This window comes from Rhamphochromis sp. 'chilingali' (assembly GCF_963969265.1).
Source record: "Rhamphochromis sp. 'chilingali' genome assembly, chromosome: 17".
Taxonomy (NCBI): domain Eukaryota; kingdom Metazoa; phylum Chordata; class Actinopteri; order Cichliformes; family Cichlidae; genus Rhamphochromis; species Rhamphochromis sp. 'chilingali'.
In genome coordinates this window covers 14,887,844-14,911,402 of record NC_137944.1, presented here as the reverse complement: position 1 = coordinate 14,911,402, position 23,559 = coordinate 14,887,844, and the positions used below count along the sequence as shown (strand labels likewise).

General features: G+C 41.2%; 2 protein-coding genes across 2 annotated transcripts; one reads left to right on the top strand and one right to left on the bottom strand.

Moving 5' to 3' along the window:
* Positions 1–815: 815 nt before the first annotated feature.
* hoxa13a (homeobox A13a) lies at positions 816–6,116 on the bottom strand. Its single transcript, XM_080862806.1, has 2 exons — positions 1,797–6,116; positions 816–1,251 (listed from the first exon to the last, which is right to left on the bottom strand). The coding sequence occupies exons 1-2, from the start codon at positions 2,446–2,448 to the stop codon at positions 1,004–1,006; spliced, it is 900 nt and encodes a 299-aa protein (XP_080718932.1). The 5' UTR covers positions 2,449–6,116; the 3' UTR covers positions 816–1,003.
* Positions 6,117–11,533: 5,417 nt separating this feature from the next.
* Positions 11,534–15,270, top strand: evx1 (even-skipped homeobox 1). The gene is made up of 3 exons (XM_080863324.1): positions 11,534–12,027; positions 12,834–13,069; positions 13,571–15,270. The coding sequence occupies exons 1-3, from the start codon at positions 11,664–11,666 to the stop codon at positions 14,096–14,098; spliced, it is 1,128 nt and encodes a 375-aa protein (XP_080719450.1). The 5' UTR covers positions 11,534–11,663; the 3' UTR covers positions 14,099–15,270.
* The last annotated feature ends 8,289 nt before the right edge of the window (positions 15,271–23,559 follow it).

Here is a 23,559-nt window from a genome sequence, read left to right as displayed (position 1 = left end):
AAATTCGCCTTTTTTTGTTCTTACGTAAGGTAAATACGTTTAAAGGAAAAATAATGTTTATATTAAATTGAGCTATAATCACTCAAATAAACTCAAAGGATACAAACTTAGATAAAATTCAACCAAGTCCATATTTTATTGGGACGGACTTTAACGCCGACATATTGGGACTCACACACAACCTGGATATCACGCCGGAATTTACTTTTACACTTATTTACAAACACAAGAATACGCACACACATTATAAAAGCTATGATTGACATGAACACACATCAGTCATATCATATGACGATTATCTAAGCATGATAATAAGAATTGCACCATGGACTGAATATGCATGAGAGCACGGATTCATATGATAAAACTATACTTCATACAAGTTAAACATGTGGGTAGGTTTTTAAAAAAAAAAAAAACAAGAAGAAGAAGAAGCCGGGATTGATTAATATTTAACATCCCACAAGGTCCAAATTTGTCACACCGTCACTTCCTGTGAATCTTCCATTTATCACTCTCGTTAAAAAGTTGTAGTCTAGATAAAGGTGTAGCTCGGTGGCGCACACACCTGAGGTCACTTTGAGAGTGAGCATGCCAAAAGAAAATAATAATAATATTAACAAGAAGAAGAAGAAGTCACGCCTACTGCAGCTATACATTTTCTCTTTTCTCCCACTTGAGTCTCTGAACAATATTTAACAACAAGTAGCAGGAAGAGGTGGGTCCGGAAAGTTTGTCTGGGGAGCTCCGGGAAAACATTTGCCTACATACATATGAATCATAATCGGTCATGAAGGAGCTGCTTGCCCTAATCCGTGTGTGTGTGTGTGTGTGTGTGTGTGTGTGTGTGTGTGTGTGTGTGTGTGTGTGTGTGTGTGTGTGTGTGTGTGTGTGTGTGTGTGTGTGTGTGTGTGTTTTAATTTCCCATAGATTTTGTCCGTCATCTAAAAATCAAAAAATGTGTAAAAAGAAAAAAGAGAAAAAGAGAAAAAAGAAAAAGAAACTAGCTGATAGTTTTCAGCTTGTTGACGATTTTCTTCTCCTTTACGCGTCTGTTTTGAAACCATATCGTGACCTGTCGCTCGGACAGGTTGGTCTGAGCGGATATCCTCCTCCTTTTGTCCTTTGTGATAAATTTATTGGCGGCGTACTCGCGCTCGAGTTCCTTCAGTTGCACCTTGGTGTATGGCACGCGCTTCTTTCTTCCACGTCGATAAGACCCGGAGTCTCCCCCGGCGTGAGACACTGCGTCTGAGAAGGAAAAAAAATACAGAGAGAGAGAGACAAAAGAACATGTGATAATCTGCCTCTAAACTTACTCTCAGAATAAAATTTCCCTCCCACGAAAAAAAAAGAAAAAAAGAAAATGTAAATAGTTGAGTGACACACTTTCAACCTTTTTTTTAAATAAAATAAAATATTTCATGATGTTTGAGGTTATTGATGAAAATGAGAAATCCTCAAACCAACTGGACAGGCTTGACTCTTTAATGATAAGTGATTGATAAAACAATAGAAAAATGTATTTGTGTAATTTTCTCAAAGGAAAACGCAACTTAGCGCATTTTAAAGCGTCCTCATATTAATCTAGTCGTTTTAACGCCCTTTGCTGTATTGTCGCTTACATTTGTTTTGTCATACATTTGAGATGTTCTTCCCACAGTGAGGGAGATTTTATCAACACGCCATGTACTACTGCACCATACATACTGGATTTGCTGTGTGTACTATCGGACTTAAATTGTCAAAAAGCTGCTTCCTGTAAAGGATGGATTCTGTGTAAGGCACATGCCTACCTGGTATGGAGGATTTCCACATGTGTCCGGGCTGAGGCTGCTCCTTGGCGCAGTAGACCTGGCTGTTCCAGCCGTTGGAAGCGAGAGTCCACGGTTGGTAGCTCTCCATAGGCAGAAGAGACTCGTGTCTGGCCTCTGAAGACGCGCTGATAGTTGGCACTACTGGGACGTCCAGGTAACTGGGGACAGGTTGGTACGGGCCAGAGGGATACGTTGGATAAAAAGCAAATTCCTTTGCCCGGGAGGCGAAATCGTCGCCTGAGGCGGACGTGTCCATGTATTTCTCCCCATACGCGGAGGGGGGCTGCGCTCCACACGACTTTATGCTGCTGTGATGCGACATTCTGCACGGGTAACCGAAGTACCCGTACGGCAGGGACGCGCTGGACGAATTCTGAGCTGCAGAGCAGGGGCTGCACTGTTTCACAGGCTCGCCCATCCCGGAGGTATGCACGTCGCTGGACGAGTACGCCGTGCTTGGTGCCAGGGATGCGGGGTGCGCCATCAGATTCCTGCACTGGTTCGCAGCAAAGTTGCCACCAGCAAAACCCTCCATGTTCTTGCTCACTTCATCGGAACCGCCGCCGTTGTCGTAGAGGAACATCACCGACGGGTCGACCCAGCGAGGACGGAGGAGCAGTGACGTTGTCATAGCACGGCATCCAACATTGAAGCTTATGGCTCTTTTTTAAAAAGCCCTCAGACTGAAAAAAGGGAGATACTGCTTCCCGGAGAGTAAAGCCACTCTGACGCGCACAAGAGCGCAGATGTGGCGCTGTTATTGGTCCAGATGTGGTCACGTGACCGGGCTATGCAAAGAGGACGGTAAACATCAGCAGATAATTAAATGGAGAAAAATGCGGCGAAGGGAAGGTGACTGCACCTATCGAGGGGTTTGACTTTTGTCATATTTGATTTAACCAGCATGGATGATGTGCATTAATTTCAAAACAGAACGTAAGGTACAATTTACATGAATCTGTGCTTACGCTCATTTAGGTTTCATGCATCCAAATGATAGAATTTCGTCATTTTGAGAGGAGAAATGCTTATTTTCACATATGCAAACAAGAGTCGATTATTTAAAGGTATTCAACAATTTTTTTTAAAAAAAGAAAGAAAACCGTTGTGACCCAGGCAGTTACATATGACTCATATGCAACGCTTTTAGCCTTTACGCATGCATACTGACCTGCCTTTGTTTGCCTCGCTGTACAAATTCTAATATTATAACACTCTTTACAACAGAACCTTCTTAGTGTAAAAATAAAGTCTGATATATCTGTGCATTGCACCGCTATACACGGAATTAAACAGGGTACTTCTGTCTCCCGCTGATACGCCTCTGTTTGCGCTTTATCCGATAGGACGTGTAAGATGAAAAAAAAAAAGTTTGATCCTAGTAACTTGGAGGTATTGAAATAACACATATATAATATATATAAACACGTATAATGAGGCGCATGCGTGTAGTTCTGAAAAGGAGACAGGGTTCACTTGTGTATTTCGATAGCAGTTTAAAAAAAGAGAAAAGAGGACATGAGAGATAATCTCGTGTTGTGGGGGATTATTTTATACACTTGACTTCAGACATGTTTACAGTATGCAAAATCAGAAATCAGAAAAGCTCTCGACATGGTGTGCGTGCGTGTTTTTGCATAGGACGTAAACGCGGTTGGAGGCCAAGGTCAAGTTGAATGTTGCTGTCTAGCCATCCAGTCCCTCGGCCTATTCAGGCTTTGAAGAGACCGTCTGAGCTCTTGAAAAGAGCGGAAGGGGGGTGAGAATTCCTGTCCCAATGAACGCTATTGGAGGACATTAACTTTTACTGTCATTTTGTTATCTCCCCTGTTTACTCTTGCGAACTAGTTCGAACCCGCTCCTTCTTCTACTTCTTCTTCTGGGTGGCACGTAGGCCTATACCTTTGAATCCCAGCGTTGGAAATGTAAAAAGGATAGGGCTGGGGTTTTGTTTTATTATTCTTTTCGGGGTGTTTCTTTCTCTCTTTTTTTCTTCTTCTTTTGGTAGACATGTGTGAAAAAGAAAACGTGTGTGTGTGTGTGTGTGTGTGTGTGTGTGTGTGTGTGTGTGTGTGTGTGTGTGTGTGTGTCTGGTCTGCTGGTTAGTGTTTATGACCAGTGGCTCTCCGTCTATTCACTGCAGTAGGACCTGGTGGATTTTCCCTCGTGGTTGTTACCAGATTTTCCAAATCCACCATAAATTGTCACCTACATGTCCCCGTGTGTACTGTTTCTGCTATGAGACTGGGGAACTAAACACCCAAAGAGAAGCTGCTACTCATGGATGGAGCTGTTTAGCTTCAAGCCAAATACTTCATATGAGAACAGTAATTTTTAAAAATTGTTCCGTCACATTTGTTATCTAAAATATGAACAACTGTACAGTAAATTCCAACACATCGTTAACTTCGATAATATATCAAGTGAAACTAGATATTAATAAACAGTAAACACGGATTTAGGCAGTTTGGTTTTATATTGTGAACCGTAGACTTGCTGGCACCGGGCGACAAAAAAGGGATGGACTGAGGTTGTTAAACAAAAGGAAGCTTAAGACAGCAGTTTGTGTTAAAAAAAAATAGAAATAAATAAAAAGTGTGCTTGATGTTTTATCTTTTTGGGGGGAGGTGCTTGATTTAAGAGGCATATGATGCAGATGGAGAGAGAGTATTTGGGATGGATATTTTTTTCTCTTCTTTTTAATGAGTTCCACATTTATCCAAAAGAGAGAACACCCAAAGAGATTTAATCTTAATGTTTTGAGTGTAACTAAAAATGTAAAATAAATAGCAGATTATCGTTACCAAGTTTTTTCTTTGTTTTGTTTTTTCAAATGAGCCATTAAACGTGGGTTTGTAACGCTTATTATTAAAGTGAAAGATTATGACATTCAGAACTAGGCTGCTGTCTATTTTTTTTTTTAGATCAAAGGGAAATCTGTTCCTTCCATGGATTTGGATTGCATAGGCTCTACCTTTTCAAATACATCTCCGTTTAGACCCATAAACCGCGTCACATGCAACATTTATTTAGTAGTCAAATGGAAAAGTTATTGCATTCGGTGGATTTGAATAATTGTAAGGCTGAAGTAAAGAGGATTCAACACGAGCTGGTCGGGGTTGGTTCTGAAGTCATCGTACAAGAAAGCTCAAGTAATGAAATCATTCATCAGCAATATGCAACAATATTTATGAGTCTCGCTACAAGGCCCGGCCTGTTGATTACACTGCCTCGTGGCGTTCTCGTCGATACGGGAAAAGCTTTTTTTTAAAAAAAAACAAAAAACAAACAAAATCAAAACAACAACAAAAAACACGGTTGCGTTAAACCACACTGTGGCATATGGACTTTGTTCATGTTAAATCAAGCTGCATTTAATAAAAGTATTCTATCCATTTTTTTTAAGTTTCTTGTCTCAGAGAGACTCTTGAAAAAAAATCAGGAATCGTGTTTTTAATCTCCGTTCTGTCCTTTAATTGTTCATGTTACTCTCCTCTGGTAAGAAGACCAGCCATGGGGGCTGTCTGCGCGTCCATGTGGTCAGTCCAGACACGAGACATCCCAAAGTACAATGAACACACAACAGGAGGGGGCCAGTGCCCGCCGAGGAGACGCACAATTCACCACTGGCTTGTGCTTAAATCGTGTGGCAGGAACCTTCGTTAGAAACACCTTTTAAACGCTTAGACAATTCACTATTGAATTCTTGTCGGATTTGCATTGTATTCTCTGATTTACACACAAACGTAAGCGGGATAAAAAATGAAAGACTAAACGGTGATTAATCTTATATCTGTAAGTTCCACTAAATCAAAGTGAATTTAAATGGCATAAATTTGACGTGCACCCCTTGATCTATTTCAAGCATCCTGCAAAGTTTCTAAGACTGCGCTTTGGGATTTGGCAGCAGAGCCTGGAGGCTTTTCTCTGAGGTCATTATCAAGGCTCTGATACTGGCACTGAAGTTATGCAGTCAGAGAAAGAAAGAGCGCATTTGATCCGCGGCCTGAGCCCATGAAGCCTTGGTAAAGCAGTCTATATAAAGTTATGCCCAGCTATAAATTTATATCCTTAATAACATAAATTGGGACATAAAACATGTTTTATGTCCCAATTTATGTTATGTCGGTGTTGATCGCACGTGCTTTTGTCAAAAAAAGCTGTCAAAACATAAGAGCCAGTATGTTTTTGTGGTTAAAGCAGGGAACCACAAGGCGGTCACACACTTGTCTTTTCCATATTTTCTGGACGACTGCCTGCACTGTGATTATGACGGACTGCATAAAAGTAACAAGGAAAGCTGGCCCACTTCATTCTTTTTTCTTTTTTTTTGGGGGGGGGGGGGGGGGGGGGGACACACATGCAGTCTAAACTAAAGGTCTACAGTTCTCTAGGAAATCCTTACTCCCACGGTGTTCCCAATAATGTTCCCTCTTGACTGACACATTTGCTGCAACTTTTCGCTGTGCTTCAGTTTCTCTCGCCGTGGGCTCAAACGTTGCGTTAACAGCCTGCTAAACTATAGCCTGTAAGCTGCATGTGAAATCACTTTATTGGCATGCGAGAACCTCCGTAAATATACAGATCTGCGCTGCCTCTCACTGCATGTTCAGTCGGTTCCACATCTGTTGTATTTCTGATCCGAAGCCACCGTCCGATTGCAGCGAGTATTATTTGCTTTTAAATGCCATCAGGCCGACAATAAGTCATTTTCTCCTTATCTAGCATCATCGTTACATTTTTAATTTGATCCACACATTATTATTATTGTTGTTGTGTTTTGGGGATTTTTTTATTATTATTTTTGCAAAATTTAAATAAAATATTTTTTAGCGAAGTAGGTTTTTCAGTGCATTTGTTTTCTTTTTCAATAATAGCATTGTGAGCGCTAAAATTCCTCCCAAATATGCAACACTGCATTCTAAATTGTAGCGTAACCATTTTTTTAACTGTAAATATACATTTTGAGCAATGGAGTGAGGTTAAATATGTGCACCTGTTAAGCTGCGTTACAGAGGTTTTGCTCTTTCTGCACTCCTAAAGCAAAGACGAAATTGTAAATGTCATTAAAACTGCAGCTCTGTCAATAAAACGCGACAAAACGACTGATTGGGTTTTCTTTTTCTTAACCTCAAGGTGATTTTTCCTTGTTTGTTTGTCTGGTTATAAAGATAGAGACTGAAATGGCTCGCCCGTTTTAAAATGTTGTCGGAATGTGGAGATTGAAATAGAATGGTTGCATTTAGTTACTTCAGAAATCAAATACCTCTGCATGGACTGTTTTCCTATCTTCCTAATAATTTTCTATTGAGTTTTGAAACTTGCAAAATAGTTTAAAAACCATTATTATCAAAGTAGCATTGGTTTTAAGGCATTTGCAGGGGAAAGGCCTGCACAGTTTGGCGTTCACGACCTGGAATTTAATGAAAAAATGAAGACTTGGATAGTTTAATTAAAAAACAAAACAAAACAAAACTCCACGGGATGGACAATTTAAAGACAAACAACTCAAAAAAACATTGCAGACGTAGTTGAGTTGACGTAAGGCCCGCTGTCTCCGTGCAGGTATTTTTCTAGTCAACCAGGTGTGGTAAAGGCAGCAACTTAACTTATACTGAGATTTGTAAAACTACAAAACTCCTAAAACATTGGGCTTATTCACTGTGGGACCTATGTGTCTCACGCCTTCAATTACATGCAAATCAACGGGATGCCCGTTTGTATCCACACATCATTATTTGAACGGCGGTTGTGGGAAAAATTTAAAAAAAAAATTTAAAAAAAAAAAAACCCTGAAAACTGAGGGCAGAAATGTGAATAGGATGATCTTGCCGGCAGTATAACTCAATAGCTCATTATTAGAGGCTAAAATTAGTGGAGAGCAGCGAGAAAACAGAGGCACATGAGCATGCAGTGGGGACTGATGACAGCGGCACTGTGGCAAAAAAAAAAAAAAAAGAAAAAAAGAAAAAACATTTGCAACCAGGCAGACTTGTAAATATCACCTTTCTCAAAGATGCCAGGGACCCACATACCAGACTAAAGAATTGCATGCACTCTTGTGAAATATCGGGGCTTTGCACCTGGTGGGTTGCCCTGCTGCTGCTGAACTAATGGTAAGCCATACCCCGTGATGTTTCCCCTTTTAATTGGGTAATACAGGTCTGATCTCAGTGGCTTGCTAAGCCCTTCGTGTAATAGCGTAGGGTGTGCGGGATGGAGCAGGGAAGTGCGATAAAAGAAGTTCTTACAGCAGAGATTTCCAGCTGTATAGTCATCAGGACTCGTTTCGCTCCAAGGTCAACGAGTTAACTCTCTGGTAGCTGCGTCATCCTGTTTCAAGGCCAAGTTGAAGCAACGGAGACGGGAGGGGCCACCTTAGTGAGGAGAGTCTAAATTGTTATTTTCTTCCAGGTTCCTTGTGTGTGAAACGCAGTGCGCCTCAGCCAGCGGCTGGCTCAACAACCACCAAACTAATTCGTGCGCAATTTCATCGCGCACTGAAGCACATTTTGTGCTAAAAGCAAACATTGTGACAGATCTGCACCGCCGGGGCCAAGGATTGGATTACACGCAGACTGCGCAGGCTCCATGGTCAAGTTCAAGTTGGGCTGGCTAGTAAAACTAAGGGGCGCATTCTGCAGTGTCTGCCATGGGGGGCGCTCCCCACTCTTTGATCTTCCCCTGAAGAAGTAGACACTGGAGATGCGCCTACACTGCAGTCCAGTTTTCTGCACTTGTGCCACAAGAATGTGGATCAAATGTGCATTGAATAAAAAATAATAATAACTGCGTTCCACGCTATGGAAATTGCTTTATGTAAATAAGTAAACCGCGTTCCACACCCAGCAAGCTCTCCAAACCAATCCGCTCTCCTTTACTATCTAAGCCACAGACAATATGTACTGTAAATGCACAAGGTCACCCATTGCGCAAAAGCATTTTCGAAGCGTTATCTCAGGGTGATCACAAGATTTTATCTGCGACCCATTACGTAACGAGCGAGGATCTTGGCGCTTGACCAACAAACACTGCGCGATGACCAGTGTTTATGATTTTTCAAAACAAAAGTAACAAGTTCTTTCATTTCTTGGACGTAATTATGTCATTTTGATAGATAGATAGATAGATAGATAGATAGATAGATAGATAGATAGATAGATAGATAGATAGATAGATAGATAGATAGATAGATAGATAGATAGATAGATAGATAGATAGATAGATAGATAGATAGATAGATAGATAGATAGATAGCTCTGTTCTAGGATGCCCTCCAGCTCTGTTCTAGGATGCCCTCTGGACCCAGTGGAGGTGGTGAGTGACAGGAGAATGGCGGCTAAGCTGTCATCCCTGTTGGACAACGTCTCCCACCCCATGCAGCAGACTGTGACAGCACTGAGCAGCTCCTTCAGTGGGAGACTGCGGCACCCACGGTGTGGGACGGAGAGATTTCGCAGGTCTTTCCTCCCCACTGCTGTCAGACTCCACAACAAAGACTTTAACTGAACAAACACACACATCCACACATGTGCAATAACACTAAGTGCAATAATCTTTTCTGGCATCGTTGTATTTTTACTCAGTTGTATATAGCATTCGTATTCTATTTTTATCTTATTGTATATTTTTATTCTATTTTATTCTACTGTATATAGTATATTATTTTATTCTATTCTGTACAGCTGTGTACTGTATTTATTCTTATTGTATTCTAATTTTTGCGTCATAACTTTTGCACTGTCCACTTCCTGCTGTGACAAAACAAATTTCCCACGTGTGGGACTAATAAAGGTTATCTTATCTTATCTTATCTTAGATAGATAGATAGATAGATAGATAGATAGATAGATAGATAGATAGATAGATAGATAGATAGATAGATAGATAGATAGATAGATAGATAGATAGATAGATAGATAGATAGATAGATAGATAGATAGATAGATAGATAGATAGATAGATAGAGCAACAAAAAGAAAGAAGAGAGGTGAGGGGTTTTTTTCCAAAGAGATGAAAGAGTCGGACGCGAAAGCCAAAGGAATTTCCCTCACTTCTCATCCGTCGCGGGGGGAGGGGTGGCTGCTGCTCGGGGCCTTTTCTCACTTTCGGACAGGCGAGGGCGCACAAGGACAGCGGAGGGTGCTGGAAACCCACAGTATGTCCCTCTCCTCTCTGTGAGACCACATGACACCGCCTATCTGTGACACACGATATGCATCCACATACATGCAGCCATACTCAGCCTCGCAGTTCGAAAATCGCACGTGTGGAGGCACCTCTGTTATAACCACCTGGATAAAGTAGCTCAGTGTGCTCAAAGAGCAATGTGATTAAGGAAGTCATCAACCTCAGCTCTTTAAAATGTTGCACTTGAAGGTACGTTGATGTTTGAATGTTGTCCCCAAGCTGTAATTGTTTTTAAGTTATAGCACGAATGCCTGATATTTTTGATAGCTGGGAGTTTAGAAACAGTCACACCAGCTTTTAATAAAACTTTATTTGCTGCAACTGTGTTAAATAAATGTTTTGGCCACGTTGGTGCAGTGAAGATGTCTTTACGCCTCAGAGGCAGAGTTCAAATGTGACCACTTCTAAACAGCAGCTACAAGCCCTGTGTGCAGCAGGTTTGCGCTCCCATTATCACCATTCATTGACTTTTTGCTGAAACACTGCACGTCTGGAGAACTGGAAAAACGGCCACTGCCGATATAAGAATCCAAAGAACCCCATGACAGTGTCATGCTTTTGTTTGGATTTCTTTCATTTGGAACAGCAAATGCTTTGCACACATGATCATACAAATTAGCAATGCAAATCACGGTACCACATTTCATAACTTGTTTGGGCATAAAGAATAAAGAGAATGGTTTCGGTTCAACGTTTCCTTTTTTCATCTCTAATCGGCCTTTATCTAAACCCTGACCGCAAGACCTGACCTTTGGAGACTTTACTTGACTCCACTTAAGATGATGATAACAATCACAAGAGAGAGGGGAAAGTGACGGGGGAGGGAGGGGTGAATAAAATGTAAATACATAATGTAACTTAAATGACTGATATGAGTTTTACGAAATGACTCTGTGTTAATTAGTTATATTTGAGCAAAAGCAAAGCTGAACTTTATTTAATAAGTAGAAAAAAAACCCAAAATATTTGAGCATATTAACTGGCGTTAAAATGGCTCATTAGTAATTTAAATATACTGTAATACAATAAAATACAATAAAAAGCTAAGTCTTAAGCAAACATTATTTTACTACTACTACTACTAATAATAATAATAATAATAATAATAATAATAATAATAATAATAATAATAATAATAATGACTTAATGCATATTTCAATATTCCAACACCACAGATACATCACCATGTAAATCCTAAATATGCTGTTTCTTGTTTCTGCTGCCTCTTGTTGTGCCCTCTGACATCCCCCACCCCCATCTCGCCGTTGCCGTTGCTCCTTCTGTTTACCCACAGATTCAGTCAATGAGTGTCGTCATCAGGGGGGACCATCGTGAAGACTGGGTCATTAAGAATGACAGCTCTGAAGAAAGAGAGAGAGGGAGGGAGAGAGAGGGTAAATGGTGATCCCTCCCAGAGCTCCCACTCGGCACTCTGAAGCGGTCTTCTCTCAGGTTCAGACCGGATTGCATCCCCTCTTTTTTTTTTCCAGAAGCCTCTCCTTCTCTTTTAGGACGCAATCTCCCACCCACCGCCATCCCCGCTGCACGCACACACGCGCACACCCCTCCAACCTGAGATTCATCTCCTTGGTTTTGACGGTTCGCCTCGAAGACGAGGTTTGCTTGTTTTGTTTTTTCTTTTAAGTCGTGCTTGTGATGGAAAGCAGAGAGGAGATGGTGATGCTGGCAGAGGGAGGTCAGCTTGGCAAGAGCGGCTCTAATTTGTCGGAAGCCATCGGGAGCCCCGTGCGAGAACCACCAGGCAAGCCGGGCCACAGAGGTTGTCTGAGTCCAGGAGCTGCACCCTATTCCCGCGACAGGAGCGATCTAGCGGCGGAGGATAGCGCACGGAGAAATATGAGCGCCGACGCAAGGCTGGTTGGCACGTCTACCTCCGGAGAGAGGCACCAGGCTGACCAACATCACAAAGACGGCAGCAGCTCAGACACAGAGTCGGACTTCTATGAGGAAATTGATGTCAGCTGCACGCCTGAAAGCATGGACTACCCAACAGCTAAAGGTAAGCTGTGTGGGTGCATGTTGGATTGTATGCTATTGCAATAAACATATTGGCACTGTAGGGTGGAACAGAAAATCGAATATTTATGCTCAATGAAACAGATCCAGGGTCTGCTTCAGGTTCAAACACTGCAGCTGCAGTCGGTGCTATACAGCTATTCTGTCAGCTGATCGGTGTGGCTGCAAACGCTGAGGTGACACCCACAGTGTAACCTGACATTTCTCTCACTGACTTTGACAACGAGTTACTCGTACTGCAAATGTGCTTATGGGCTACTTCACCAGGAAAAAATTGGAGATTCAAGAAAAAATTATGTCAATTGGTTTTGGCAGCTGTGAAGGTGCAAGCACCCACTGCTCAGTTTATTGTGAATATCATTCTGTGTGAAATCTTTATGAATAAACATTCATACATGAAACATTTGGAGTAGTAGACTAAACGAATGGTAAAGTAACAAACGAATGAAAACAATACAGTTTAAGTATTGATTATTTTCAACCAAGGGAAATTATTGTTCATATCAAATCAATATATCGTGGAAAATACCTTTAGAAAAAAATAATAGTAGTGGAAATTGCATCTTAATTTAAAAACTACACCAAATGAGAAGCTAAGCGAGCAGTCAGGATGTCTCTTATTTTTCTAAAAGTCAAACAAATAATGGAGTTAGCCTGCTAGTCTTCAAATGGCAGCGAATGAAATAAATAAAGCGTTTCGATTTGTTTTGGGTCCTGTTTAAATTGTAAATGTGTGCGTTTTACACCTGATTGTAATTAAAATATGCTTATTCTCTGTTTTTGGTTCAGGTCGAAATGGGGATTCTCCAAGCCACCCGAACGAGTGCGGTACTGAGCCGAGTAAGAATGTCCCAGGTCAGGGCTCTCTGTCTTACGCAGCAGATCAGATTCGCCGGTACCGAACAGCATTCACGCGAGAGCAGATAGCACGCCTGGAGAAGGAGTTTTACCGGGAAAACTATGTGTCCAGGCCGCGGAGATGCGAACTTGCGGCCGCTTTAAATCTACCCGAAACCACCATCAAAGTAAGATTTCATCTCAGGGAAGTGGGACTGAATTAGGCCTCTTGACCATCAATACGTACTCTGTGAGCTTGTGTTGATGTATATCAAATCCACGTCGAGTGCAAAATGGTCAGGCTTACGTAAATGACTGCCAGTGGTTTATTTGTGTATGGATAGAAATAATCTCATGGAAAATAATCTCATAGAGTAAAATCAAATTAGTCCATACAGGAAACAAAGCAAAAAAAAAAAAAAAAAGATTAAGAAGCAGGCACCGCGTTATGTAGCCACAGGTCATATTTATTTATTTACTTGGGTTGGTATTTTTTGATTGGATGCTAGTCAAATGTCACGCAGTCCACAATAAATAAATAAATAAATTACAGTAACAAGTTTCTCCAACCCAAATCCAAATATTGTCATGAGTAAAAAAGCCAAACATTATCTACGCATGTGCTTGTGTTGTTTCAGGTCACGGGGGGGATTGTGGTTAATATTTGATCCGCTGTGTCTCCTTCACAGGTGTGGTTTCAGAACCGCAGGATGAAAGACAAACGGCAGCGTCTGGCCATGACTTGGCCTCACCCCGCCGATCCGGCCTTCTACACCTACATGATGAGCCATGCGGCTGCCACGGGGAACCTGCCCTACCCCTTTCCATCGCACCTGCCGCTGCCCTACTACTCTCACCTGGGCGTCGGGGCTGGCTCAGCTCCTGCAGCCGCCCCTTTCTCAACCCCCCTGCGCTCTCTCGATAGTTTCCGGATGCTGTCTCATCCCTACCAGAGGCCCGAGCTCCTGTGCGCCTTCAGACACCCTTCCTTGTACTCAGGTCCCACTCACGGCCTAGGTCCCGGAGGAACTCCGTGCTCCTGCTTGGCGTGTCACTCCAGTCAGTCCAACGCCATCTCAACCAGGCCTTCCGGCTCGGACTTCGCTTGCTCCCCAACAAGCAGGACTGACGCGTTTGTCACTTTCACGCCTTCAGTGCTCAGCAAATCCTCATCTGTGACACTGGACCAGAGGGAAGAAGTGCCTCTGACCAGATAAAAAATAACTCTTGCTCCACATAAGCCTTTAACCACAAGCTTTTTAACCCTAACGTATTATATGATCAGGACTGAAACAGCATGAGGGGTGGGGTAGCCAGTATATAAACAGTGAAAGCCAGTTTATACTTGGGGAGAAGAGAAAGCTCTCCAGCTATAAGACGCGCAAAAGACCTGCTGTTATTGAAATATAATAATCCCATCGAAGATCCGGGGACATTGGGCTGAAATAAGACTGCGTAGACAGAAATTCAGATTTGATTTCTACAAGATTATTGTGACTGCTATGAGAGAGAGAGACGGGGAGAGATAAGCGGGGTGGTCCAGAGAAACGTTTAAATCTCCGTGATTGATGACGTTAAGGTCTTGATCATTATTTTATGCGTCCAAAAATCAGCCTACACGTATTGTTAGTTACGCGAGAATGATGCTTTCCATCTCTCTTTTTTAACAAGGGGATTTGTTAAAAGACTGCGGCCGTCTCATTATAGCTAGCTCTCCACACCGGGGCCCTCTCGACGGCCCGGGCCGAAATGTGCAGATGCTAGTAAAATTATTAAGTGATGTATATGTAAGACCGGGTGAATTTTGAGTGTTGAATTAATGATAATGCCAGGAAGGTTTCAGGCAAAAGGTAACAAGGCGCCGAGGGAACGGATTACCACAGCCGGCACGATCTGAAGAGGGGAGGGGAGAGAAAGATCAGAAAGAGGATGGAGAGAGGACAATCAAAAAAGAAAAAAAAAGAAATGAGCATTTTTAAGGCCACCCAACACTCTTTCTTTCTCTGTTTTCTCCCATGACCGTAAAAGAGACAGTGTGATTAAATAATGCCCACGGGCCTTCTTTAAAACCGTTTTTCGCTTTGCACTGTTACACCAGTTTAGCATTTGTGTGGGAATACGGAATAATGTGTGACTGATTTTTTTTCTTCGTTGTTTTACTATTATTATTATTTTATTATAAAACTTTATTTTTGGTTCGCTATTTTTTTTGTTTGTTTGTTTTTGTTTTTTTGTGTTATGACTGGGTTGTCCTTATCGTTTAATTTGCAAATAAATACTGTCAAAGCATCGAAGGCGTGCGGAGTGATCTATACGCGTATTTCGGATCCATTTAAATAGCCAATAACCAATATGTCACTTTAAACTCACGGCAATAGAATAAAACTGATTCAAGAAAATTTTTGTTGTTGTTGTTGTTTTTGCTTTTCTCCCGGTCATCTTCTTTGGTTTGGTTTCGTTCAGCTTCAAGCGTATTGAGGATCTTCTCCATTCACAATTGGTTCAGGTCCGCCAGTCCTACCGCCTCAATAATAACACTAATTTTGTTCTCAAGTGGTAGCTGTCAAAACACCAGAGTGCGCCCCCTCCTATTTCCTGATGGGACCGTTAGATTGACCGTGACAGTTAAGTGGTCCCCGGGCTCCGTTAACGCCACTCATATTTTTTTCTGCGACCACTTAATAGACGCGACAGAATTAGGTGTCTGCAGATATTGGAAATGCAAAGAGATCGATCATTCGGAGAGGAGCGCCAACAATCAGCGGGATCTTAATTGGCCGCATTTGACCGGGCCCGAGCAAATTAAAAGAGTTTTTGGAGCGTAATAGGATTGGCTAAGTGCTGCGGCCCGCGGAGAGACACACAAATCACCCTTTAAAGGGAGTTTTAGGTCGTGGATTAGAAGTCATTGCAGTGATGGGCGAGAAAGTGTGTGGTATTTCAATTGGGCCTCGAAGTAAAAAAAACAAACAACAACAACAACAAACGAAAAACTGGCCAATTGCGTGCTTACATAATCGAACATGAAGATTTTCTTTATTTTATTTTTTTAAAAATGCTTCAAATTTAGGTGACATTCCTCGAGCCTTTATTCTGATTATTCCGAAATATGAAGATTTTGGAATTTGAAATATATGAAATATGAAGATTCCTGCCAGTGAAGCCAGACACCAAGAAGAACAATTTAGTTACCAAATATGATTTTAGGTACAGTGTTTTTTGTTTTTGTTTTTATTAGACTCGTTCTAATCAAACTCTACTGCACCCACAAAAACGGCACCCTTGAGTCCAACCCCGCCCCCCCAACCCACCCTGCTCCCTCACGCGTTTGATTGATGGCCTTATTAACTGGAGTTCTTGTAAGTGTGACCGAGCTGATTAAAATGCATATGTTTGGAATAATACACCGTTTAAGCCTCCCGGGTCGAGGCGAAACCACAAGGCAGATTTATGTAAACTATCAGCCGGTGTCTTTAAGCCTGATGGGGACGCGGGTCACGCAAGAAAATTGCTTTAGTTTGTGCATAATAAAATCGCACCATAAAAATAAAGATGAACGGGGCGGACTAACGGAATATTCAGAAGGTGTAGTCTCTTTAAAAGGAAAGGGGAAATGGTTTCATGGTGGGTTCTTTTCTCTTTTTTTAACAGTCTGGGAAATTTGGAGCTGACTTTCAACAGGAGCAGCAGCACTACACGGCCATCTAAACCTCGAGTCACACTGTGCCAAAACGACGCATTAAAGTGAGGCAAATTACAACCACATTTACCCAGCCACACATATGGGCTCCCATCTCTTTGCCGGGGAAACTATACGGCTGAATCCTCAGTGGCCTAATCCGGCATCAACATGCCATTTAATCGCTGGAATATTTCGTGTGACTGAGCTTCAAGATATGATGGGCTCGTAGATTGCGCACATAACAGCAATTACATCAGCCTTATAAGATCCTATTAGTGCGAATTGGCACAGGTCTCCCCAGCTCCCACAACCAACACAAAGCATTTTGATAGGGGCGGTGTAGTGCAGCTGTCCACCGACAGCAAATTAAAAAAAAAAAAAAAAAAAGGAGCTGTGGCTGCTGTTACCGCTGTTTAAATTGGATTACATCCTAATTTACAGACCCCTGTCGTAACGCAAGAGGCTGGCGGAGGCGTAGAAGGACCAATCACCAAGTAATGATGATGAATGAGAGATTAATGCGCATACAAGCAAGACAATTTGAGCCTTCATCTGTTTAAATAGGCTTCCAATATCATTTGGAAAACGGAGGTCACGTTAAATCAATCGGGGGACGCGTGAAAGTCATTTTCGGAGGCGTCTTTATCAACATTATTTACGGTGCACCGGAGACAGCTATGTGCAGCAAGAAAATGTGACGGCTGTTGCGTGTTTATGTGACAAAGAAGAGCAAGCAAGACAGAGCATGACGCATCCAGGCTATCAAAAGATGCACTTAAATCTTTATCGTTAGCTGTTCAAATTAAGTGGCGGCTACATCGTTTCTCAGGGCGTCTGCGCAAACCCAAGATAGAATCTGTCCCCTGAGCAATCCAGATAAACTGGGTTGGTTTTGAAGAGTGGTTCTTTGAAGCAATACAGAGCTCAATGTCATAATTTGGAAAGAATTGTGGCTCAGAGCACAACTCAACACAAGTTTACAGCCTTAACGACTCAAGAGATAACAAAAACTCTTATTATCCCTTGTAAATGTCTACTTCCTTAAATATATGATAACTGAAAGTCTTTCGTTTGGGCCCAAAACATCGCGAGTACTAAGCAGATCTTGGAAACCGGTTCAATTAATTCAAACAACAAGGAAAATCTTTTGCAGGCTTCTTATTGTGTTGCAAGCCGGATCAACTTTGTAACTGAAAAGTACCAACCAGCAGACCCATCTACCACAGGGGAGACAAAATATAACGGCAATTATAGTTGCTAAATGTTATCAGAGGCTTCTACACAACAGGTTTAGGCTATATTCAGTGCAAAAGGAATAAAAAATATACATAGGCTGCATCTGAAAATGACCTACTGTTACACGTCATCCAAACAGAAAAGGGATTATATTCGGATTCAGCACAGAACAAACAGTGTTTTAAATTACTGACACCAAACTTTGCAGCACATATCAAACATTATTTGTTAACCTTCCAGGGTTTCATCTATATGGCGAAATTTAAACAAAGGCATGTTGTGTTAAATACTCAAGAGTTACCAAAACTTACACTTAGGTCCATTGTGGTCGATAAAGATGCAATTTGTTTTAGCAGTGGATTTAAAATCACACAACCAAAATGTGATTGAAGCGCAAACTTCCAGTCTTAAGTCAAGACTCAAAGGTTTTGTTTTTTTAACAAAACAGAAAATCTGGCATAACCGTTTAGAAATTACAGCAATTTTTATGCACAGCCTCGCATTTTCAGAGGTTTAAAAACAATTGGACAATTGATTGACAAGCAGTTTTATGGTCACGTGACCTCTCTTCTACTTTTTCGTTCAGACATACTATATGAAGTTGAGTCAAAGCGTTTACTTTATATTTACTTATAGCTTTTCACTGTCATTTTAAATATGCTGTCCAAAGAGGTGTCAGCCTAAGTGTGTAATGTTAGTGAAACGAGGATGTTATAGTTGTATGCACTGGGAAAACCCACCGAAAAGCCCAACTCTTCAAGAAAAGCACGGATCCTGCTAGCCTGTAATCTTCTGTGTGCAATGACAAGAAACATAATGATATAACAATGCTGACCCATGCAGCATGTTAAAGATGGTGACAACAAACGTGTGTCTTCTAACCAATTCTGTACATAAAATATGCCCTCTTGCAAAACACACACACAAACAAATGCTAAATTTAAGGACTAAAACAAAATAACTGAGCCATCATCTTTTTCTCCATCTGATCTACAGCTCTGAGTGTCTAAGGGATAGTCACTGATTATGACATTACATTGCACATGATTGGATGAATAGTGTCCACGAGGTACTGAACAGGCATATGGTGAAAATAAGAAGCAAAACTACAGTAAGAAGTCTACTGTAAGTTTTGAGTGCAGCAATCTATCCCTGAGGCAGAAGTACTGGGAAGACAAGCCTGATGACAACGATTGGTGAGGTAAATTGTAAATATGTTGCTGAAAGGTTTCATTATCCACTGCATAGAGTATAAAAAAGGTTTAGAGTGGGTACAGGTTTGTCATCTTCTATTAAACAGCTGTTGTGGTGAACTCAGTCTCTTAGAGGTAACAATATTGGGATCCATGTTTCATTTTTATCATCATTAGAGCTTCTGGTTCTGGAAGGGTTTCAGACTGGGATGGAAGATACAAGGATGCCTTTGACTGTCCATTTAAAAAACGTCACTACAGCTGATTTACAACTGTATATACCCTTGAATCGTGGAAATCACTGTTCCATAAGAAGGCTCAATGAGTGCATTTTGGTCATAAAAACTGGACTTCCTGCAGTTTCTTACAGTTAAATGAGTCCAAACCAGAGGTCATGTTGTTTGGCCTTCCACTAAAGGTTAAAGGATAACATGGACTTTTTAACTCCTTTAATTAAAACACAAGTTAAGAACAGTGGGATAATCTTTGACACAAATTTGAAATTTCATAGACAAATAGATTAAGTGGTTAACAGCAGTGACTTCCAGCTCAGAACAATCTCCAGATGAAAAACAATAAATAAATAAAAATTAAGGTTCTGGAAAGGGTTATGCATGCCTCTGATATATCTAAATACTTTTGGAACGTGCTGTATACCACAGTTGGCTAGTCATCTCCTGCCTATTTCAAATTAGTCCAAAATGCTGCAGCCAGATTACTGACCAGGACAAAAAAAGAAAGCCCACATTACTCTAGCGTTAGCAGTTTTTCACTGCCTCCCTGTGGATTTGGATTAGAGGATCTGGTTAAAGTGACACTGTTTGTGTTTAGTCTTAAAGGGGTTTTGCATCTGCATATGTGGTAGATATGCTCCATCCATACCCTCTGAAGATCATTAAGGTCTGCTTCTCAATCACTCCGCTTATTTCAAAAAAAGTTTGCGCCTTTGCTGTTGTTGCACTAAAGCTCTGGAATAACCTCCCAAATGACCTCAGACAAGGATCAAGTGTGACTGTTTCCAAACCTAAGCTGAGGACTTACCTCTCCAGTCAAACTGTTGGAAACTGTTGTTTTCGAGAACTGTGATTGGAGGGCTGGCTACAGTTGGGTTATTTCAAATTAAAACTGTGAATGTGTGCAGCGTCATTATTTCTTTAAAGAACCTGTTCCATTTTACTTTTGTGTAAAGGACTTTGGTTTTAAATGTGCTATAGGACTAGATTTTACTTACTTAAAATGCAGATTGTCAAAAGGTTTGAATTTTGGCTTGTTGCCGTTCACATAAGCTGCACCCATTCAGTAGTTTTGCATTTAATCTCAATGAAAAGAAAAATTATCTGCAGGATTCAGGCTATTACATTTTTCAAGATGTGGAGAAGCTAGAGTTGATTACATGTGGCAGAACTGTTTGGACAAAAAACATGAAGTATTGCAGTCTATATAAGAAAACTGTTTTGTATATATACAATGTACAAGGTACAGTAACAAAGAGTATGCAGGTGTTGTACGATACGCTCAGTGGTTTGGTTGTGTTAGCTAAGTGAATTGTTTTTCCACCCTTTATGTTTGTTTCTTCAGAACACAACCTGGCGATATTTATAATTCACTCCACAGGCAGTCCAGTCCGATCCAGGCACAAAAATGAATTGTGCTTTCTCTTTCTTTACTCTGCATCAATTGAGACAAAGCAGCAGAGACTGATGTTACTGCTGCAATAAATTTCACAAGGAAAACAGATTTACCCTTGATTGTAGACATGAGTGGACATGGTTAGTGTTTTGATAGAGGAACAGAAAAGTCTTTATAAGAGAAAAGTGGGAAAAAGAAGATGTCTGAATTTCAATGCTGACCAGAGCACAAACAGTAAATATGAGGACAGAGAGAGCATGCACGAGAGCAGGAAATTTAAATAAATAAAGCCCACAAAAAATACTGTTTTACATTCAGTAGCTGTAATGAAGGCAGCAGCAGCACAACATCATCCAAAATCATCCAAATATCCAACTTTATTTGGTTTTACTTTCTATCAGCGGTGATTGATTCATTTTAGAATTCAGCCCCGTAGGGAAATCTGAACTACTGACGTAACCAGTAGATCATCTGCTCTTATTCCTGTCTTGTAGTGATTTGGATACTTAATGGAAAAGACTGAATCTGCTCTCTTTACAGAATTGCTGGCAGCCATATAAACTGAGGCATTTGTGTACTTTATACTAACGTAATATGAGAGATTTTTATCAAATCAAAAGTTTTTGCCTTTGGAGGGCACAATAAATGTTTGATAGAGTTGTGCAATGATAAAAAAGGAAGGAAAAGCCAGGAAAAGCACTCTGCCTTGAAATAATTCTGTTACAAAGGTGCCGTCCCATCTTGATAAGTGTACTCAGCACGGTTTGTTTTCCCAGGCTGCACCCAGTTTACATCCTGTCATGTGTAGTCTAGTGTCCTCCTGCACTGATCCATAAGAAAATCCTTTTTTTTGCTGACAGAAATCATGACTCCTTACTTTTTTAATAACACTTCCTATGCACTGATGGTGGAAAAAAATTGCTGTATTTGTCTACGTGTTTATGGGCCAACTGTGCAGAGAAAGGTGTATTTTCTTCAGACATAAAAATCGAATATACGACCTGTTCATAAACAGGTAATAATAATAATAAACTTGTTGTACACACACTCATGACCTGGAGTGTTTTTGTGTGTTTGTGTGTTTGTCTTTCTTTACACCACAGGCCTAGTTAGAAATGCAGAAAATACTGAAGACCTACTCCACAACTCCTCTGATGCAGATTACAATTCTCTCTTCAAGTCCAAGTAATAGCCACATAATGGCCAAGTGTAATTTTATTGATGGTGCTGGTAGAAGCACTAGGGTCTCCCAGGAGCCCCACTGTGACGATGATTATCAGCTTATTAAATTTCTTTTGATTGTTCGGCTTCTTTCCCCATGAGATCTTTGTGTTTTGTGGAGCCGCTCACAGAGTGCACCGCATTGTGCGATATTGTTTAAAATGATTTAATAAGCACTTTGTTTTACGATGGAGTGTTATTATTTTACGAGCCTCTCGGCAGCCAATAGCTTTGCACATCAGTCCAACTCTCTCCGCACCTCGCATTATTTTACTGCACGCTGGCTGCTTTACTGCTCGGCAGTGGCGGTGACTAAAGGCGACAGGAAAAGTTGTTCCCCCTCTTTCCCAGAGAAACGAACCAACTCCAGTGACAGGGATAAAGGGAAAGAGTGTTCCCACAGTCGCACTGGGCTTGGATCACTCAAAATGGTTAACTTAGTCTCTTACAGTGGGAATGTTGTGCAGCTGAGGATCATTTGATGTTTTGTGCATAATAAGAACAATATATATCAGTGTGATGTTGGCCTCCATGGATGCTGTTGCGCAGTAGGTACACAGTGTGCCTGCTTGTGAGTGCCTGTCACTTGGTGTGTGTGCCTGTGATAGAGTATCTCATTGCTGCAGTGATGTATCCTCATTATGCCCCTGTCCCATGACCGTCACACCCAGTCTACTGGGTCTCTCATGGGTGGGGGGGGGGGGGGGGGGGGGGGGTGATTGGGAAATCTGGGCTTCCCCTTCTGTCCACGTCGCCATCTCCCAATCCTCTGACCTTCTGACTCAACACACGAAAACCCCAAACCTACACTGACTGTGAAGTGCTGAGTCGTGCTGTCCTCTCACTGCTGCTGCTGACCTGTGGTTTGCTGATGTCAACTCAACTTAAAAAGGTTCGCTTCTGAAAGTGCTGCAGGCTATAGACTCAAGTGTAATGACATCAAAATAATGATAAAATTACTGGGCAGACTTCACTCTTTTAACATACAGCCATCAAATGGATATTTAGGAGACATTATTATAAGATTTCTTTTTTATATTTGTTGTAAAATGAGACAGCGCAAAATCAAAACTTAATCTGAAGACAGACCAACCAACCAGCTTTTTACACTAACATTAGGTTTGCTATTTAGCTACACCGTATGGACAAAAATACTTTGTGACTCCTCTTAATCAATGAATTCAGGTGTTTTCGGTCTGTTTGCCTCATGTGTATAAAATCAAGCACCTAGCCATGCAGGATGCCACAACTGCAACAAGCCAGTTTGTGAAATTTCTTCCCTTCATAATCACCTGTAAGTGACATTATTGCAAAGTGGAAGCATTTAAGAACCACAGCAACTCAGAGTGGGGTTGCTGAGTGCTGAGACTCCAACACTGCTGAGTTATAAACCTCCTCAAGCATTAACATCAGCATAAAAACTGTGAGTCTGTAGCTTCATTGGATAGGCTTCTATGGCTGAGTTTCTCCTGTAGGTGGTCCATGCTTTTTGTCCATAGAGTGTAGCTGTCCACAAAATTGCCACTGACTGTGAAAACCTATATTAGATAGATAGATAGATAGATAGATAGATAGATAGATAGATAGATAGATAGATAGATAGATAGATAGATAGATAGATAGATAGATAGATAGATAGATAGATAGATAGATAGATAGATAGATAGATAGATAGATAGATAGATAGATAGATAGATAGATAGATAGATAGATAGAT

What these genes read in the sequence shown, in the direction of transcription:
- evx1 (XM_080863324.1), top strand. Translation starts at nt 11,664, where the DNA reads ATGGAAAGCAGAGAGGAGATGGTGATGCTGGCAGAGGGAGGTCAGCTT. An exon ending in GGACTACCCAACAGCTAAAG is followed by an intron (nt 12,028 to 12,833) that starts GTAAGCTGTGTG and finishes TTTTTGGTTCAG; the next exon opens with GTCGAAATGGGGATTCTCCA. An exon ending in TACCCGAAACCACCATCAAA is followed by an intron (nt 13,070 to 13,570) that starts GTAAGATTTCAT and finishes TCTCCTTCACAG; the next exon opens with GTGTGGTTTCAGAACCGCAG.
- hoxa13a (XM_080862806.1), bottom strand. Translation starts at nt 2,448, where the DNA reads ATGACAACGTCACTGCTCCTCCGTCCTCGCTGGGTCGACCCGTCGGTG. An exon ending in GTGGAAATCCTCCATACCAG is followed by an intron (nt 1,252 to 1,796) that starts GTAGGCATGTGC and finishes TTTCCTTCTCAG; the next exon opens with ACGCAGTGTCTCACGCCGGG.